This window comes from Falco peregrinus, chromosome 5, assembly GCF_023634155.1.
Source record: "Falco peregrinus isolate bFalPer1 chromosome 5, bFalPer1.pri, whole genome shotgun sequence".
Taxonomy (NCBI): domain Eukaryota; kingdom Metazoa; phylum Chordata; class Aves; order Falconiformes; family Falconidae; genus Falco; species Falco peregrinus.
In genome coordinates, this window is record NC_073725.1 from 63,906,929 (window position 1) to 63,922,458 (window position 15,530).

Genomic DNA, 15,530 nt, shown 5'->3' on the forward strand with positions numbered 1-15,530 from the left:
GCCCCTTTGGGTGCTGGAAGGTGCTCCAGGGTCTCCAGGAGCCTTCCCTTCTCCGGGCTGAACAGCCCCAGCGCTCCCAGCCCGGCTGCGCAGCAGAGGAGCTCCAGCCCTCTGGCCATCTCCGTGGCCTCCTCTGGCCCCGCTCCAACAGGTCCGTGCCCTCCTTATGCTGGGGGCCCCGGAGCTGGAGGCGGCGCTGCAGGGGGGTCTCAGCAGAGCGGGGCAGAGGGGCAGAGCCCCCTCCCTCGCCCCGCCAGCCATGCTGATGATGCACCCCTGCAGTTCCTCGCAGCTGAGCTGCAGCTTCCCGCGGTGCTGGTGTGGCCTGCAGGTGGGCCAAACAGTGACTACTGTACCGTTCTTTATGCGAGCAATGGTGGGGCATCCTGGTCTTTTACCTGGCTGTCATCACAAGAGAATGCATAGGCGTCTTCTCTGGAGTCTTGCCCTTTGGATAGACTGCTACCTACTTGTTACCTGCCTTTCTTATTCTTCTGTGCCTAAAGAGATTTCCATTCCCAGAAGTTGTGCGTGTGCACTTTGACCTTTCTTGACCACCCTAATTTTTGAAGGCAGTATTAAATCTGCTTCTCTTCATCATCCTAGTTGCTTGCTTGACTTCGTATTTTATGGGCACAAATCTTGGGTTTTTAGTAGTCAACAGGAGTAAGATCTGTAAGATCCTGATGGTGATGGTTGTTTTTAGGGATGTTCTTTGCGTTTGGAATTACTTATTTACTAAATCTGTTAAAATCTGTTGATGCTACCTGGTTTGCAGTGTTAGTGTAAAGCTCTGATGGCTTTCTAGTAGGTGGCTTTACGGTGCTGTGTGATTGTTCCATGACTGACAGATCTTAGTAGCAAGACACTGCTTGACTTTTCAGATGACCAAAATTATTTGTGCCTTTAACTACCGAGTTTCAGACCTCAGTAGCAGACCTGAATTGAGGTAGGTCTGAGCACAAAGTGGATATTTGCATATCAAACTGTTCTGATCTTCCATCTAGCCGAGGAGGGAGTTCCATTGAAATGACAGATGACAACACTGCCATCCGTGCCCTGACACAGTTCCCACTTCCAAAAAATCTCCTGGCCCAAGTGATTCAGATTGCAACCTCTTCTTCCACAGTCAAGGTAAGATGCTGTTTGACTCCTGCCAGGGACAAAGCTGAAAGACTCCAACTGGAATCACTTTGAATGTTTTTTTGGGGCAGTTGAGAACTGGGGAGAGAAGGGAAATTAAAACTAGGCCTAGAAAAATCAGCCTGAAGAGCATGGAAAAGGCTTTGTGGTGAGAATTGGGGAAATGTCTTAACAGAAGCATGAGGAGTATTGTTACTTGAAGCCAGAGCAATACAGGAGCTGCTGTCTGAATGGAGGAGAATATTTTTTGAGGTGATACGTTTGCATTTCCCCATACATCTGCAACAAACACAAGTTTGTGTTAGTTGGAGCAATGTGCAATTTCTGCACTGACGGAATCTTTCCACAACTCAGTTCTTGTCAGTATCTGGTGATCCTCCTCCTTGGTGCGTGTCACCCACCGCCTTTCCAGTCCTCATGTGCTTAGCAAACAGTAGCTGTGCTCCACCCCATAGGCTCTCAGGGACGTTTTCCACACAGCTGTATGCCCTCATTTTTGCTTAGCCAGTGCCTTGTGAGCTGGGGGCGGGCAGAATTCAGTGAAGTTAAACTTGTTCTGGTGCACTGTTAAAAACAAACAAACAGAAACCCCAAAACAAACAAAAAAACCCACCCCAACAACTTAAGCTTTGCTTAGGAATATTGGGCTGTATTTGAAAATGCCTGGGTAGTTATGTAGACTCTTCACACCTCCCCAGAACTGATGTTGTTTCTGCGTCTTTTAGGAATACATGCAGTTCCGTACAGTAGGCACCAAGACCAAGATCTGCAAGCTCACGCTCCGCTGGCCCTGTCCGATGACTTTTGCTGCCAAGGGCCGTCGCAAGGTGGAGGCAGAAAACAAAGCAGCAGCCCTGGCCTGTCAGAAGCTTAAGGTAAATACACGTGGCTCCTACATTCCATGTCTAATGTGTCTGTGAACAGAGCTCCTTGCACCTCACTTGCCATATTTGAGCCTAATGGGGTGATGCCTGAAACTTGCTGATCTTTGACTTCATGCTTAATAAACATTTATTTCCAAACCTTGGGATTTGGTCCAAATTGCTGTTGTACCCATCTAGTGTCTGACCTGTGGAGGCTGTTGTGCTTGTTTTGAACCCTCAACAAAAAGTGATGTGTAGGGATCACCCTGGTAGTGTTTGGCTTGTCCCCATGGCTACCTTGCTGCTGTCTACTAAGACAGACTGTCTTATCGTTCTTGTCCGTGTACTAACCCAGACACATAGCTGCAGTAGTTTCGCTGCAGACTCTAGAGTCAGAAGAGGGGAAGTCCAAGAAAATAAAGTAGGACTTGTTACTGAATTGACACAACATAACAGAACCATAGCAAGAGAGTTAACAGCCCTTGCAAGAGGGTTTTGTCAGATAACTGTGGCTGCTGTTTCTTTGGTGGCTCTGTTTAAGACCTCCTTGTGAGTGGTGTTGTGTTGGGGGCAGGTAGTGGTTGTCTCCAGTGTGTCTGTTTCACGGGAGCTGAGATGGGATCATGTCTTGTTTCTTGCTGTGGCAAAAGCAGGAATGATGGGTTTGGGATATGGGATAAAGAGTTAGTTAGCCTCTCTGAACATGTAGGACCCATGTACTCTATATCCCAGCACTTCGTATGCAGCAGTCTTGTGCCTGATAGTGGTGTTTGCCTCTTCCTCTGCAGAGCCTTGGCTTGGTGGACAAGAACAACAACCCCCTCAGCCATGCTATGTACAACATGACTTCACTCCGGGAGCTTGGTGAGAACCAGAGGAAACCCTGCCACATCAAAGTGCCCGAAGCAACCCTACGCAAGATTGAGAACTATCTGAATCATGTAAGGCTTGCTCAGCGGTCTGAGAATCACCTTTGGCTGATCCCATTTAACTTCAGGAGTTGCATGTGGGTTGAAAGCCTCACATCGAAATGTTGAGGGAATTCATGGCTTAATAGTTTGCCACAAAAACTGATCAGTCTCTGCTGACCTTTGGGTAAGGGGGACCCTCACTGGGCAGTGGACTGTCTCTGTATTCACCTTTGACATTTGTCTGTATTATTTGGCTTTTGAGAAGTTACGGAGTGCAGCTTTGGATTGCTTATAGCCTCCCTATGAATGCTGCCTTGTGCAGGTGTTGGTTCCATTAAACTGTGGTTGTGCCTTGTAGCTTTGCAAGGGTGAGGTGCTGATACCGGCACATTTCCTTTGGGTGTGTCTCCATGCACATTTCCTTTGAGAGTGTGTCTCACAGTATTGTACATCAGCAGCGAGTGCAGCTCCTCAGGCACCTGGTGGTGCTTTCACCCAGGAGATCCCTCTTCCTGGTGGACCAGGGTGAACAGACAGCCACGGGAGCTGAAGCAGTGCCAAGACAGGGTTCCTTAGCAGCATTCACTGTCAGAGCAGGAGTTAGCACTAAGGTAAGATGAGGTTGAGCATAGCTCAGGTACAAATGTGGGTAGCTTGTTGAAGTCACTGAAAATAATGCCTGTGTTTGGAAGTTGGCATGTCGCTGGTGGAGTACTCTTTGGCCTGGACAGTAGAGATCTTGGGCGATCTTTACAGTATTTTACAGATACTGTAAAATAAAGGAAACAACAATGGATGTCCTAGAAAGCCAAGACTGCACCTCAGACAGCAGCTGCTTCTGAATGACCTGCTGTGAGTGACTGGACTAAGGGCTAGAAAAGTTAGGTAAACGGCAGCATCTTGGAGGAGTCTGGTCTGCCTCCCGTGCTTACACAGACATGAGCTGTCACACCATGTGTAGAAGGGATGGCTTGCGACTGAATAAGGCTGAATCCAAAAGTACTGATTTGTAGCTGAACTTGTAATCCTGCGAACATCTGGGCCAATGCTTTGATTTGTGTTCTAGACAATTCCTGACCTATTACTGCTCCTTTTAGTTCTTCCTGTGGGATGTGTGACTTCTGTTTTTTCTTTTGCCAAGATAAAATACCTCTGGCTTAGCTGAATGCTTATGTTTTGTGCAAGTTACGTGTCTGAGCTTCCTGAGGGAGAGAATGGTGGTGGTGTAACTTGATAGTTTCCAAAAGTTGTCTTTGAGAGGCCGTTGCATCATTTGCATGCAGCGTAGCCACTGACTTGGAAAGCTTAAGTTACTGTTTTGTGCCTGTCACTTCAGGCATCAATGCTAATAGCTCTCTTAAAATAGGGGACACAACGAGGAATATGTAGGGAGCTGCTCGAGTTAATTCGCAATTTAAATAACCTCAATTCAGAACGTGTCTGAGTTACCTAAAATCTGAAGAGACTTTGGCAAAGCTTCGTGGTCACTGCAAAGCCAGTCTGTTCCAGGCACTTGTCTCTTTCTGTTCTTCTCAGGACTGGTACTAATCTTTTTGTCCCTGCCAACTTTCTCCATCTCTCCCAGTATCCAGTGGACATCAGGGAATCCAGGCCCCGGATTGCTGATGACATGATGAACCTGAGCAAGGAATCTGGTGCGATAAGTGATGCAATCACGGGGAAGACATATATACCCATGTTGGAAGCAGAGGAAGTGCGCCTTAGCCAGAATCTCCTTGCCCTCTGGAAGAGGAGAGGATCCTCATGGCAGGAGAGCCACCCACTACCAGTAGATCCTCACAAGGACACCATCCTATCAGCCATCGAGCAGAACCCTGTGGTGGTAATAGCAGGAGATACAGGTTGTGGGAAAACCACGAGGATCCCTCAGCTCCTGCTGGAACACTACATCCTGGAGGGACGTGGCGCCCGCTGCAATGTAGTGATCACCCAGCCGAGGAGGATCAGCGCCATCTCAGTCGCCCAGCGAGTGGCACAAGAGTTGGGTCCCAACATGAGGAAGAATGTGGGCTACCAGGTGCGACTGGAGAGCAAGCCACCTGCCCGGGGAGGAGCCCTGCTCTTCTGCACTGTGGGCATCCTGCTGCGGAAGTTACAGGGGAACCCCAGCCTGGAAGGTGTCAGCCATGTCGTGGTCGATGAGGTCCACGAGCGAGATGTCAACACTGATTTCCTGCTCATCCTGCTGAAAGGCATTCAGAAGCTCAACCCTGACCTGCGCCTGGTCTTAATGAGTGCCACGGGAGACAATCAGCGTTTCTCACATTACTTTGGGGATTGCCCTGTGGTCAAGGTGCCGGGTTTCATGTACCCGGTGAAGGAGTACTACCTGGAGGAGATCTTGGCCAAGCTGGGCCGGCATCGGCACCGGCACTATGAGATCAAGGTGGGTACGCAGTGTGATGGTTAAGCTCTTTCCCGTGGATGAGGTACTGACTTCTGGCATGTCAGCAGGGGAGGTTTGGGCCTGGCACTGGTCCCTCTTTCCTGTGGTTGTTGACAGCTTTAATTCCCCCTCGACCCTCGTGAGGGAAAGTCAGCTCAGTAGAATCCCCAGAGTATTCTGATGAATTTATGGATAAAGATGACTTCAGATATGGGTCTAAGTTAGTTTTGTCCCTCTTTAGCGTGAAGCTTGTTTATGTTTGAGTAAACTAACAGCTCGTTGTACTTGTGCGTGTATATACATAGATGCAGACTTGAGTGTTTGTGTGCTCTTTGCAAGCCTGGTCCCGAGACTAGGGTGGTTCTGGCTTACAGGAGTCTGTTACCTAAGTACTCCCTGTCCTGCATGACTGAATTCCCTGATCGCTGCTTTTTGCAGCTAGTCATACTGAACCTCTGGAAAATGCCCTTCAGACACGTACTCTTTGCTGTGGGTAATCTTACTTCAGTTGTGGGTCAATGGAGTCACCAAATCGTTGAGGCTGGCTGGGCCCTCTATAGACGTTTTCTAGCCCATCTTGCTGGACTAGGAGCTATCAGCCCATTTCTCCAGCCTGTACAGGTCCCTCCCTATGGCTGAGCAACCACCTGGTGTATCAGCCGCTTCTCCCGGTTTTGTATCATCAGCAAACTCGCTGAGGGTGTCCCATTGCCTTCAGGGCCGTCTAATTGTTCCTGTTGAGCCTGGGATTTTTAGCTGCGCTTTCTGAGCTGGCCTGATAGGTATGTTCCACTTTACTGAGAGATACAAAAGCTGCTGTTCTGTGCATAGTGAGTTTGAAGTCCCAGGTGCATATGGCACAGTTTTGTCCCCAAAAATGTCACGTTAATGTTTATTCCTTGTTAGCTGCTGTTCAATAGAGGTACACAGGTCTCAGTTAGCTTCCAAGTCCAGAGAACGGATAAGGGACTGTATATTCTCACTGCACAGCAGAGGAAACTGGCAGCCGTTGTTACCAGAGTGGGTTCCAGATGGAGCCAAAACCAGACTCCTGGGGTTCCTGGCTCCTAGTCCTGGGCAGGCTGTCCAAGTATGGATGTTTGCGTGCTCCAGAAGATACTCTGGGAGGCTGTGTGTCTTTCTGCTGGCTGCTAGATTGCCGCTCATGTATCTGCATGTGTTGTCCTGTTTTATCCAGCAATCGGATGATGAATGTGTCCTTGATCTTGATCTGATCACAGACCTCGTGCTCCAGATTGATGCCCATGGAGAACCGGGTAGGTTCTGCCTTGCCCCCTTGCTCTTTCCTTTTGCTGGCAGGGTGGAAAGCGAACCCTGCAGAGTCCCAGACCCTTTGTGGAGGAAACATGATGCTGAGCTGACATCTGCAAGGCACCTTGAGTTCCTGTTAACCCGGTTGTCTCATGCCATGTGGCAGGAGCCAATTCTGAGTCTTTGACTAAGACAACAGTTGTCCTCAGTGTCCCAGCCGTAGTGTCCTGAGATACAGCTGTTCCTGCGGGGGTGAAGAGCAAGACTTGTCTGTGCTGCAGCATTTACAGCCTTGTGCTGCACAATTTCGTTATTTTTCTGTATTGGAGGCCCAATCTTTGTCTGGGAGGTGGTGTTTTTGTGAAGAAGGCATGACTCTTGGATGACTGCTAAATGTTTTAAGTGTTTCAAAGCTAGCAGGTTTTCACTCTCAAACTACAGGTGGCCTGGTTTCTTTCTGGCTTTAAATCCTTGCCCTAATGAGCTCACAGAAGCAGGTATAGCATAGCAGTATGGAGTCTAGACAGCGTTCCCCTGGGTCTGACTTCCCATAATGGCTGTATCTCATTTGCTCATGACAAGTATGATGCAGGTTTCCTTAGAGATTAGCTGGCAGGGGGCATCCCAGACCAGGGCTCTGCTTTTATTTGGGTTTCTTGGGCTAAAGATTGCTATGGACTTAGGGGAATAATGGGTGTCCCTTCTGTGCAGCAGAAGCAGTTTCTTTGTCTCCAGCTGGGGAAAAGTGTTCGGATTTCTAGGTTGCTTGTTCTTAACTCTTCCTCTGTTTCAGGGGGGATCCTCTGCTTCCTCCCTGGTTGGCAGGAAATCAAAGGAGTGCAGCAGCGTCTGCTAGAGATGCTCGGATCTCAGAACAGCCGGTACCTCGTCTTACCAGGTGAGATGGCAGGGCCAGACCTTTTCTCCACAGAATTCAGGAGAATGGATAGGCCGGTTCACTTGATGAGCTCTTTAGCTGTTGCACTCGGGTACAGAGCAAGCTTGTATGCCCTGACGTACGTACCTGTTGTGTAATCGTGTGTGTTAAGCACGAATAACTCCTCCTAGCAGAGACCATCCAAACCTGTGTGTGATCAGAGAAACTGGCTTCCTGTTTGCCTCCAGCAATTCAGAATTAGGCAAGGAGGAAACTGCTAAATTCTGCACAGCTGTAGCTGCACGCAGAGCCTACACAGAAAAGATCTTCAAGACCTGTTTTGGGGGATGGAGGTGCACTCTGTAGCTCAGCTTTGATTAGTGAATTTAACATTCTCTATCCCAGGAGGGAAATTTATAACAAAAGTCGGTATTGCTCTGTAAGGCTGTAAGACTGTGGGGGTTGGTTTGTTTGCGGGTTTTTTTGCTTGTTTTCTTAATGGTCCTCCCTATTCAATGCCAAATAAGGCCAGCCAGGAGCACAGCTCAGTTGCTAATAAATGTAGGTGTTCTTTGAAAACTGTGTGTTCTTGTGCTCCCCTGCTGTTCTGTGCAGTTGCTGGGAATCTCTTCACATCGCTGATCTGTACTAGGGCAAAGGTGATGTAGAAGAGTTACAGGTCCTTGCTGGTAACTGGTTTTGACCAAGTGAAACTAAATGACAATGAGGATGCCCCATTCCCCTGCCCCACAGACCTTTTCAAAAAGGGGGAGCTGCAGAACTGGACTGTGGGAAGGACTGGGACTCTGCTAGGGGCCCAGGGTTATTCTGGTGGTGCCGTTAGCCTCTCTGGGACGGGAGGTGGTCAGAGCTGCTGCTGATGTTGGGCTATAGGTTGAGGCAACTGAAATGAAGCCTTCCCAGATGATGTCTGGAAAATTTTTCCTGCGGTCTGGCTGGCAGGAAACTGCTGACAGTATTTACAAGTGGTGTCCCCGTTTCTGGAAGCAGGAGGTGATGGTACAAGAAGGCTGAGAATCTCTGCCCAACTTAGCCTTGTACTGCAAAGTAGCTCAACAGGGCAGGACTGACGCTAGTTTTATTTCCTAGTGCACTCCAACATCCCCATGATGGACCAGCAGAACATCTTCCAGAGGCCTCCACCTGGCGTCAGGAAGATTGTCCTGGCCACCAACATCGCTGAGACCTCCATCACCATCAATGACATTGTCCACGTGGTGGACAGTGGCACACATAAGGAGGAACGCTATGATCTGAAGACCAAGGTACTGATGCTTTCTTGCCTCTAAGTGAATTTGGGAAATACTGGAGCTAATGGATGTTCTCAGAGCAGTGTCTGAGATGCTGTTAATGGGAGGACAGAGCTGCTTCCCTTTTGGCACTTGAGGCACTGGTGCTGTGTCCCTGTTTGGGGACAGAGTGTTTGATGTTGCCTTTACCCAAGCTCCCTGCCAGGCTTCCCATTGACTTCTGCTGGGCAGGCAAAAGTCTGGTATCTTCAAAGAAATTTAAGGCAAATCCATCTCTCTGATACGCCATCTAACACCTGTAGCTTTTCCATTTGCTTTCTGCCTTTTTGTATGATTTCATCGTAAACCTCTTTCTAGCCAAAGCAGGGCAGCTTTGACCTGTTACGTACAGCTCCTGTTTGAAGTAATCTTGACCCCAGTGCCTTAAGCTTTGTTACCCAGCTTTTAGAGGGGGAGTACGCTGCTCTCGGGCCGTGTTTCTGGCGGTGCTGGGCCCTGCGAAGGCCCGTGTGCTGACACTTCCATAACAGCGCAAAGGCTGCTCTGCTGCTGTTGCTCTTGGAAGAAGGCATTCTGGCTGCAGGCTGCTGCCCCTTCCTTTCCCTGTGCCAGAACATCTCGCAGGGCCAGGTGACAAGTCACACCTTGGAACAGTTGCAGTTTAAAACCAACCCTTTTATATTTGCCCAGTTTTAACCCAATTTAACTCCCAGTGCCAGGCCCCGTGGCGTCTGTGCTATCAGGCAGCAGGACTGGCATGGGGCAGGTGGGCATGGCACTTGGCTGGCAGCTCCCAGCCGGGCAGTGTGGGGAGCCCTGGTGAGCACCCTGATGTGGAGCCAAGGCTGGTGGCCAGCAGATGGCATCAGGGCCTCAGCCCTGCACCGGGTGGCTCAGGCCGTCACTGCACTGAGGTAGGAGAGGGGGAGAGGCTTCCCTTGCCCTTCAGCAGGATAGCTTGTCAGCTGGCAGGAGTCCGAGGTGTGTGAACTGGGTGGAAAGCTGCATCTAAACAGGACAGAGAGCCCTGAGAGCTTTCATGCCTATCCTTCTCCTAGGTGTCCTGCCTGGAAACAGTTTGGGTGTCCAAGTCAAATGTGGTGCAGAGGCGAGGGCGTGCTGGCCGCTGTCAGTCGGGATTTGCCTATCACCTCTTCCCTCGCAGCCGCCTGGACAAGATGCCAACTTACCAGGTTCCAGAGATCCTACGCACCCCACTGGAGAACCTGGTGGTTCAGGCCAAGATCCACATGCCGGAGAAAACAGTAAGCACAGTGCAAGCCCGTGAGACTGCAGCTGGCTGAGCCAGCGGGGAGCAGCCTGCCCGGTGCCCGTTCCAGAGACATGACATGATTTGACCGTAAACATGAGTAGGAAAAACCCGAGATGCTGATGGCTTTATTTCTTGCTTTCTTAAATGCGGTGCTCTCTAGGCAAAGTTAAGACCAGGAAATGTACAGATTGCTTAGATTACAGAGCACGTCTAAAAGGCACTGCAAGAATGGAGAGGGCTGAGCTCATATCCCTGTAGGCAAAGAAAGAGGGAACAGTGTTGCAGTCTGGGGCCCTGGGGCAGGGCAGTGGGCTCCCGAGGGCTCTCCCACACTCCTATATGGGAAACATGCCCTTTCTTTTTTTCTTTTCCCTTCCCCCTCCTGTGATGCAGGCAGTTGAATTTCTCTCCAAGGCTCTGGACAGCCCTGACATCAAAGCTGTGGATGAAGCAGTGATCTTGCTGCAGGAGATCGGTGAGCTAATGCTGTATCCTGGTGTGGGTGTGATGGAAACATGTTTGCTGTCTAAACATGGGAAGCGAGAGTTGGCACAGGATCCTGTGGGACAGACTGGGCAGGATTGTCCCGAGACAGGGATGGCAGCTGATAGGGACTTCCCAACTGCACATGTTTTGGTGCTATTTTATTTCCCACGCTGCTTTGCTTGAGAAGTGAGGAGAACTTCCCAAGGCTTAAAAAAAATAAAAGTGGTAGGGGGGTGGGATCAGAGAAGGAACGTTGTGGTCTGGAGTTCATAGCTGGGGTTTTGTTGTCACCTGGCTGTTACAGCCTTTTCTTTGGCTTCAGGTCAGTTAGACCTGGGAGGTTCTGGCAGGCGGCTGCAGGCAACTATGCTGTGTGCCTCTTCTGGAGGTTACACCAAATCTTCCGAGCCTGGTAGGCGGGTTCCCCTGACCACCACGTCTGCCCCACTCAGAGCTGATGGATGTGCCCTCGTGGGGGCTCTGTTGCAGGAGTGCTGGACCAGCGAGAAGCCCTCACCACTTTGGGCAAGCGCCTTGCCCAGATCTCCACAGATCCTCGGCTGGCGAAGGCCATAGTCTTGGCATCCATCTACCGTTGCCTCCACCCTCTGCTTGTCATCGTTTCCTGCCTCACCCGGGACCCCTTCAGCAGCAGCCTGCAAAACCGTGCAGAGGTGGACAAGGTGAGAAGCTCTTCCCCGGGGAGGGCAGAAAGCAGGTAGGGAAGGGGCTGACGTGTGTGTCTGTCTCCCAGGCCAAGGCTGTTCTGAGCCGGGAGAGCGGGAGCGATCACCTTGCGTTTGTCAGAGCTGTGGCAGGCTGGGAGGAGGTGCTGAGACGCAGAGACAGTCGTGCCAGGGATAACTACCTGCAGGACTATTACCTGTATGGCCCCAGCCTTCGCTTCATCAATGGTGAGTCTCAGAGTCCGGCTTCTCCCCTCTGTCCCCTGAAAAGGCTGAAGCCCTGGTGAAAGAACGTGGTGCAGAAATGGGGCAGGCCGGGCAGGTGACTGCTGGACTGGGCACGGGTTCTGGCTTTGGCACTCGGGAGCGCGGCTGTAACCCTGCGTGCCAGGGAGGCCATGGGCAGGACAGGTCCTAGCGCCGAGGCTGAGCTCCGAGGCCAGAGCTGGTGCTGACCTGCTGAGGATATTTCATTCAGTGGGGCGAAGGAGAGGGTGGCTCATGCCCTGGGGCTGTCTTCTCCCCGTAGGCCTTGTCAAGCAGTTCTCTGAGAACCTCTATGAAGCCTTCCTGGTGTCGTCCCCGTCTGACTGCACCATGCCATCGTCCGTATGTAACCAGTACAGTGAAGAGGAGGAACTTGTCAAGGGAGTCCTCATGGCTGGGCTCTACCCCAACCTCATCCAGGTACTGGCTCCTCGCTCTGCCATCACTCTCCTGGGCTTGAGGGCGCTGTGAGGAGCACAGGGAAGCGTCGAGGTGCCAGACACACGTGTACTCCCTTGGGAGCCTGTGTCCTAGGCAGGCTGCCTGATTCTGCATGCTGCTCCGGTGCTGTCCCTCACTCCTTGTGAGGAGGGGCCACCCCAGCCCGCACAGGTCGACGCTTGGCTTCTTGTAGCTTGGCCTGGGAGCCGTCGAGGTGGCATCTTCCTCTTCCTGCTGCTGCCCCTTGCATGGCATTTTGTGACTGCAAGGTCTGGTCATCCCCATGTATTTACTCTGCTAAGACAGCGGAGAGTCTGGGTGTGGAGGAACATACTTGTCCCTACACATAGTTAGGAGAGAGGGTGGTGGAGAAGGCCAGGCTGCGGGCAGTGCCGGCCGCTTGTGCAGGTGTTTGAGATGCTCCTTTCCTTTCAGGTGAGACAAGGCAAAGTGACCCGTCAAGGGAAGTTCAAACCCAACAGCTACGCGTATCGGACAAAGGCTGGCACTGTTCTGCTCCACAAGTCAACAATCAACAGGTGGGTGATCCAAGCACGTGACCATGTGACCATGGGAGGGTGGGGACCCCACACCATGCACTTCCCAGCACCAGCCGGCTGTGCCGAGTGCCCTGGCTGTGCCGAGTGCCCTGGCGCTGCCTCCGACACGTGCCCCAGTGCCAGTCTACAGCACGTCCTGCCTGCGGTTGATAAGGCTGTTCCCTGTGCAGGGAGGCATCCAAGCTGTACAGCCGCTGGCTGACGTACTTCATGGCAGTGAAGTCCAACGGCGGGGTGTTTGTGCGGGACTCCTCCCAGGTCCACCCGCTGGCCGTGCTCCTCATGACCGACACGGATATCCATGTCCGAGGTGAGTGTTGCAGCAGCTGCAGGGCCGATGCACCCACCTGCGCATCCTCTCATGCCGCTGCGGGCTGCTCTGGCCGCGCCTGACACCCCAGGCACCCCGCTCCTACCGCTGTCCCCATGATCCCTACATCTTTTCTCGGCCGGCTGTCTTCCCCTGCTTTCTCAGCCTCTTGCTTTGTGCTGGGTGTTGCTGCAGCGGGGCCGCGAAGGCGATGATTTGTGAGCTGCTCCCGGCTGTAGCTGCCAGGGGGGCGCAGGCAGAGCTGCTGCTGGGGGCTCGTCCCTGAGGAGCTGGGCTGGTCTGCAGCCTGGCCGGGGTGCGGGAGGAGGGAGCCCTTCTCCCTGCGGCTGTGTCACTTTAGCCTGTGGGGTTTTGGAGGTGCTGCAGCTGGTCTCGAGCTGAGGGGGGCTGTGCCGTCAGTCGCCCGCTGTGGGGGGATCCCGGTGTGAGGGATCAGGGAGCTGCCTGACCCATGGGAACCATTTCCCCTGGTTGAGTCCCTGGACTCTGGGCTAAAATGAGTGCGGGGAGGACCCGCGCCGCCCCTGGTAAGGGTGGTGGAGAGGGCAAGTGGCCAGCGCAGGCTGGGACAGGTCAGAATCACAGAATGGTCAGGCTTGGAAGGGACCTCTGGAGGCCATCTAGGCCAACCCCCTGCTGAGGCAGGTTCTCTTGGAGCATCCAGGTGGGGTTAGAATGTCTCCGGAGAAGGTCAGCACCATTCCTGTTTCTCACCTCCTCTCTTCTTCCCACTAAGATGATGGCTGGCGAGCAACGGTCTCCCTGACAGACAGTGATCTCCTGGTGCTGGAGGGAGACTCCTACACCATCCGCCTCCTGCGTGATTTCCGTGTGTCGCTCTCCAAGATGGTGGAGACGTGCCTGTGCTACGAGATGGCAGCCATCCCTGGGGACCTGCACCACCAGCACAGCCAGCTGCTCGACATCCTGGTGGATCTGCTCAAAGGCCCTCCTGGCAGCTTTGGCGCTTAGGCAGAGCTGGAGGATTGTGTGGGGACTTGTAATTTGTATAAAGATGTTCACAAATGTTTATTTAAATAAAGTTCTATTTATCCCTTGTGAAGTCATCTCTCTCCATCCTAGAAGATTAATGTTGTCTGAATCTCCTGCTGTCGGCTCCGTGCATGGTCACCGCGTAGGAAGAGCCAGCGCAGTACCACCTGGAATGGACTGGACGTGCCGATGGACCCTGCCGCGAGCTCCGTGGACACCCACCTCCTCTGCTCGTACCAGCGCCAGTCCCTGAACTGGAAAGCAAGGACGCAGCTGCTGCGGTCGCCCCCTGCCCCATCCCCACAGGGCTGGGCGGGAGCAGCTCTGGCGCGGGAGCTGCCGCCGGCTCGCCAGGAGGACGGACGTCTTGGCTCGTGGCTGTGCCTGCTCCAGCGGCCGGGCCGAGTGTGGATCCGGCGCCTGGTGCAGGGCGGTGATCCTTGTCTTCACGCTCCCCGCTGCGCTGCGTTGCCCTCAGGACGTCGTCGAGGGGAGGAAGCCCTGAAGGTGCCAGACAGAGGTGACGAGGTGCCATTCCATGCGGGATCTCCGAGCCTCACTGGGGCCCTGCCACCCCACAGCGCGATTGCAGTGGCGTTACTAGTGTGAGATGTGACTTGTTCCTAATCCGCCTGTACTTTCTGTCCTCTTGCGTTGTTTTGGGGTTTTTTTTGGTTCATTTGTTTTTTTTATGAATTTCTTGTTCTCCCTACGTCAAGGAGGCCGGATCCCTGTAACTTGTGCAACACAGGACGTGATTGTAGATGCCAGTCGGCCTGTGAGCGCTTTCTCCTGCAGGAAGCCAGGAGCATAGGCATAAAATTCTTTGTTTTCTATGAACAGGGACCATATTTCTGTGGAAGGAGGATTGTGACAGGCACAGCACTAAACGAGAAACCTGGAGTTTAATCCCAGTTTTGCCTTGGATTCCCTGTCGAATGAAGACAGTGACCTACCTCACAGGGCTGTTGTGAGGCTTCGTTGGTGTTTGTAACGCATGTGGCCTCGGGCGGACGGTGCGGGAGGGAGCGAGCACTTCACACTCGGTTTGCAGCGGGGGCTGCTGGAGGGGAGGCGGCGGCTGCTTTCCCCAGCAGCTCCGGGGAAGGCGGCCACAGGGCCTGGGATCGTTTGTTTTTATTCACCATTTCTTATGCTCTTTGTATCTAAATCAGGGCGAGGGCTGAGGCTGCCCAGCCGTGCTGTGCTGGGGGATGGAAGCGGCCCAAAGACGGCAGCGGGGCGCGGGCGCGAGGAGGGGAGTGAGGGCTGAGGAGTTCCTGCCCTGCAGCGTCGCCCTGCGCTGGGACGGAGCCGCCTGTGGCGGGGGCCGCGGCTGCGTTCTCCCCGCTGTTCTCTCCCAGGATTTAATTTACTCATCGCGGGCTTGCGGGAGCTGGGGCCTGTGCCATCGGAGCTGGCAGACTGCAGCGGGGCCCTGTGAGAGCCCCGCAGCACCAGTGGCTGTGGGTGAGAAGCACAAGGGCGGGGGGCTGGTGGCCAGCTTGGGGGACTGGGCTGGGGGTGCCCAGGAGCCCCCAGCCCCGCTGCGCCGGGCTGGGGTGGATGCACCAGCGGGGGGCCCTTGGGCTCCTGCTGCCTGTGTTCACTCGGAACTTTTCATCTTCATTTCACTTGCTTGAGGTTGTCACTATTATTTGACCAGTGTTTGTTTCTTTTGGCCTGTATAATGGGCAGTATGGTTTTCCCTTCCAGCAGGTTTAAAAAAAAAAAAAAAAAGAAAAAGAA

General features: G+C 52.9%; 1 protein-coding gene across 6 annotated transcripts in view; it reads left to right on the top strand.

Annotated features, from left to right (window-relative positions):
- Nucleotides 1-13,851, top strand: part of DHX30 (DExH-box helicase 30) — a 34,169-nt gene extending 20,318 nt beyond the window's left edge. For all 6 annotated transcript variants that reach the window (XM_055803679.1, XM_055803678.1, XM_013299778.3 and 3 more), the window contains 15 exons: nt 1,008-1,134; nt 1,869-2,018; nt 2,795-2,947; nt 4,503-5,324; nt 6,523-6,601; nt 7,390-7,494; nt 8,584-8,759; nt 9,803-10,009; nt 10,411-10,492; nt 10,993-11,186; nt 11,258-11,417; nt 11,719-11,876; nt 12,333-12,436; nt 12,628-12,767; nt 13,525-13,851. In XM_055803679.1, the coding sequence (XP_055659654.1) occupies nt 1,008-1,134; nt 1,869-2,018; nt 2,795-2,947; nt 4,503-5,324; nt 6,523-6,601; nt 7,390-7,494; nt 8,584-8,759; nt 9,803-10,009; nt 10,411-10,492; nt 10,993-11,186; nt 11,258-11,417; nt 11,719-11,876; nt 12,333-12,436; nt 12,628-12,767; nt 13,525-13,760 (2,893 nt within the window). In that variant the 3' untranslated portion in view covers nt 13,761-13,851. The remainder of the gene's footprint in view (nt 1-1,007; nt 1,135-1,868; nt 2,019-2,794; nt 2,948-4,502; nt 5,325-6,522; nt 6,602-7,389; nt 7,495-8,583; nt 8,760-9,802; nt 10,010-10,410; nt 10,493-10,992; nt 11,187-11,257; nt 11,418-11,718; nt 11,877-12,332; nt 12,437-12,627; nt 12,768-13,524) is intronic.
- Nucleotides 13,852-15,530: the final 1,679 nt, after the last annotated feature.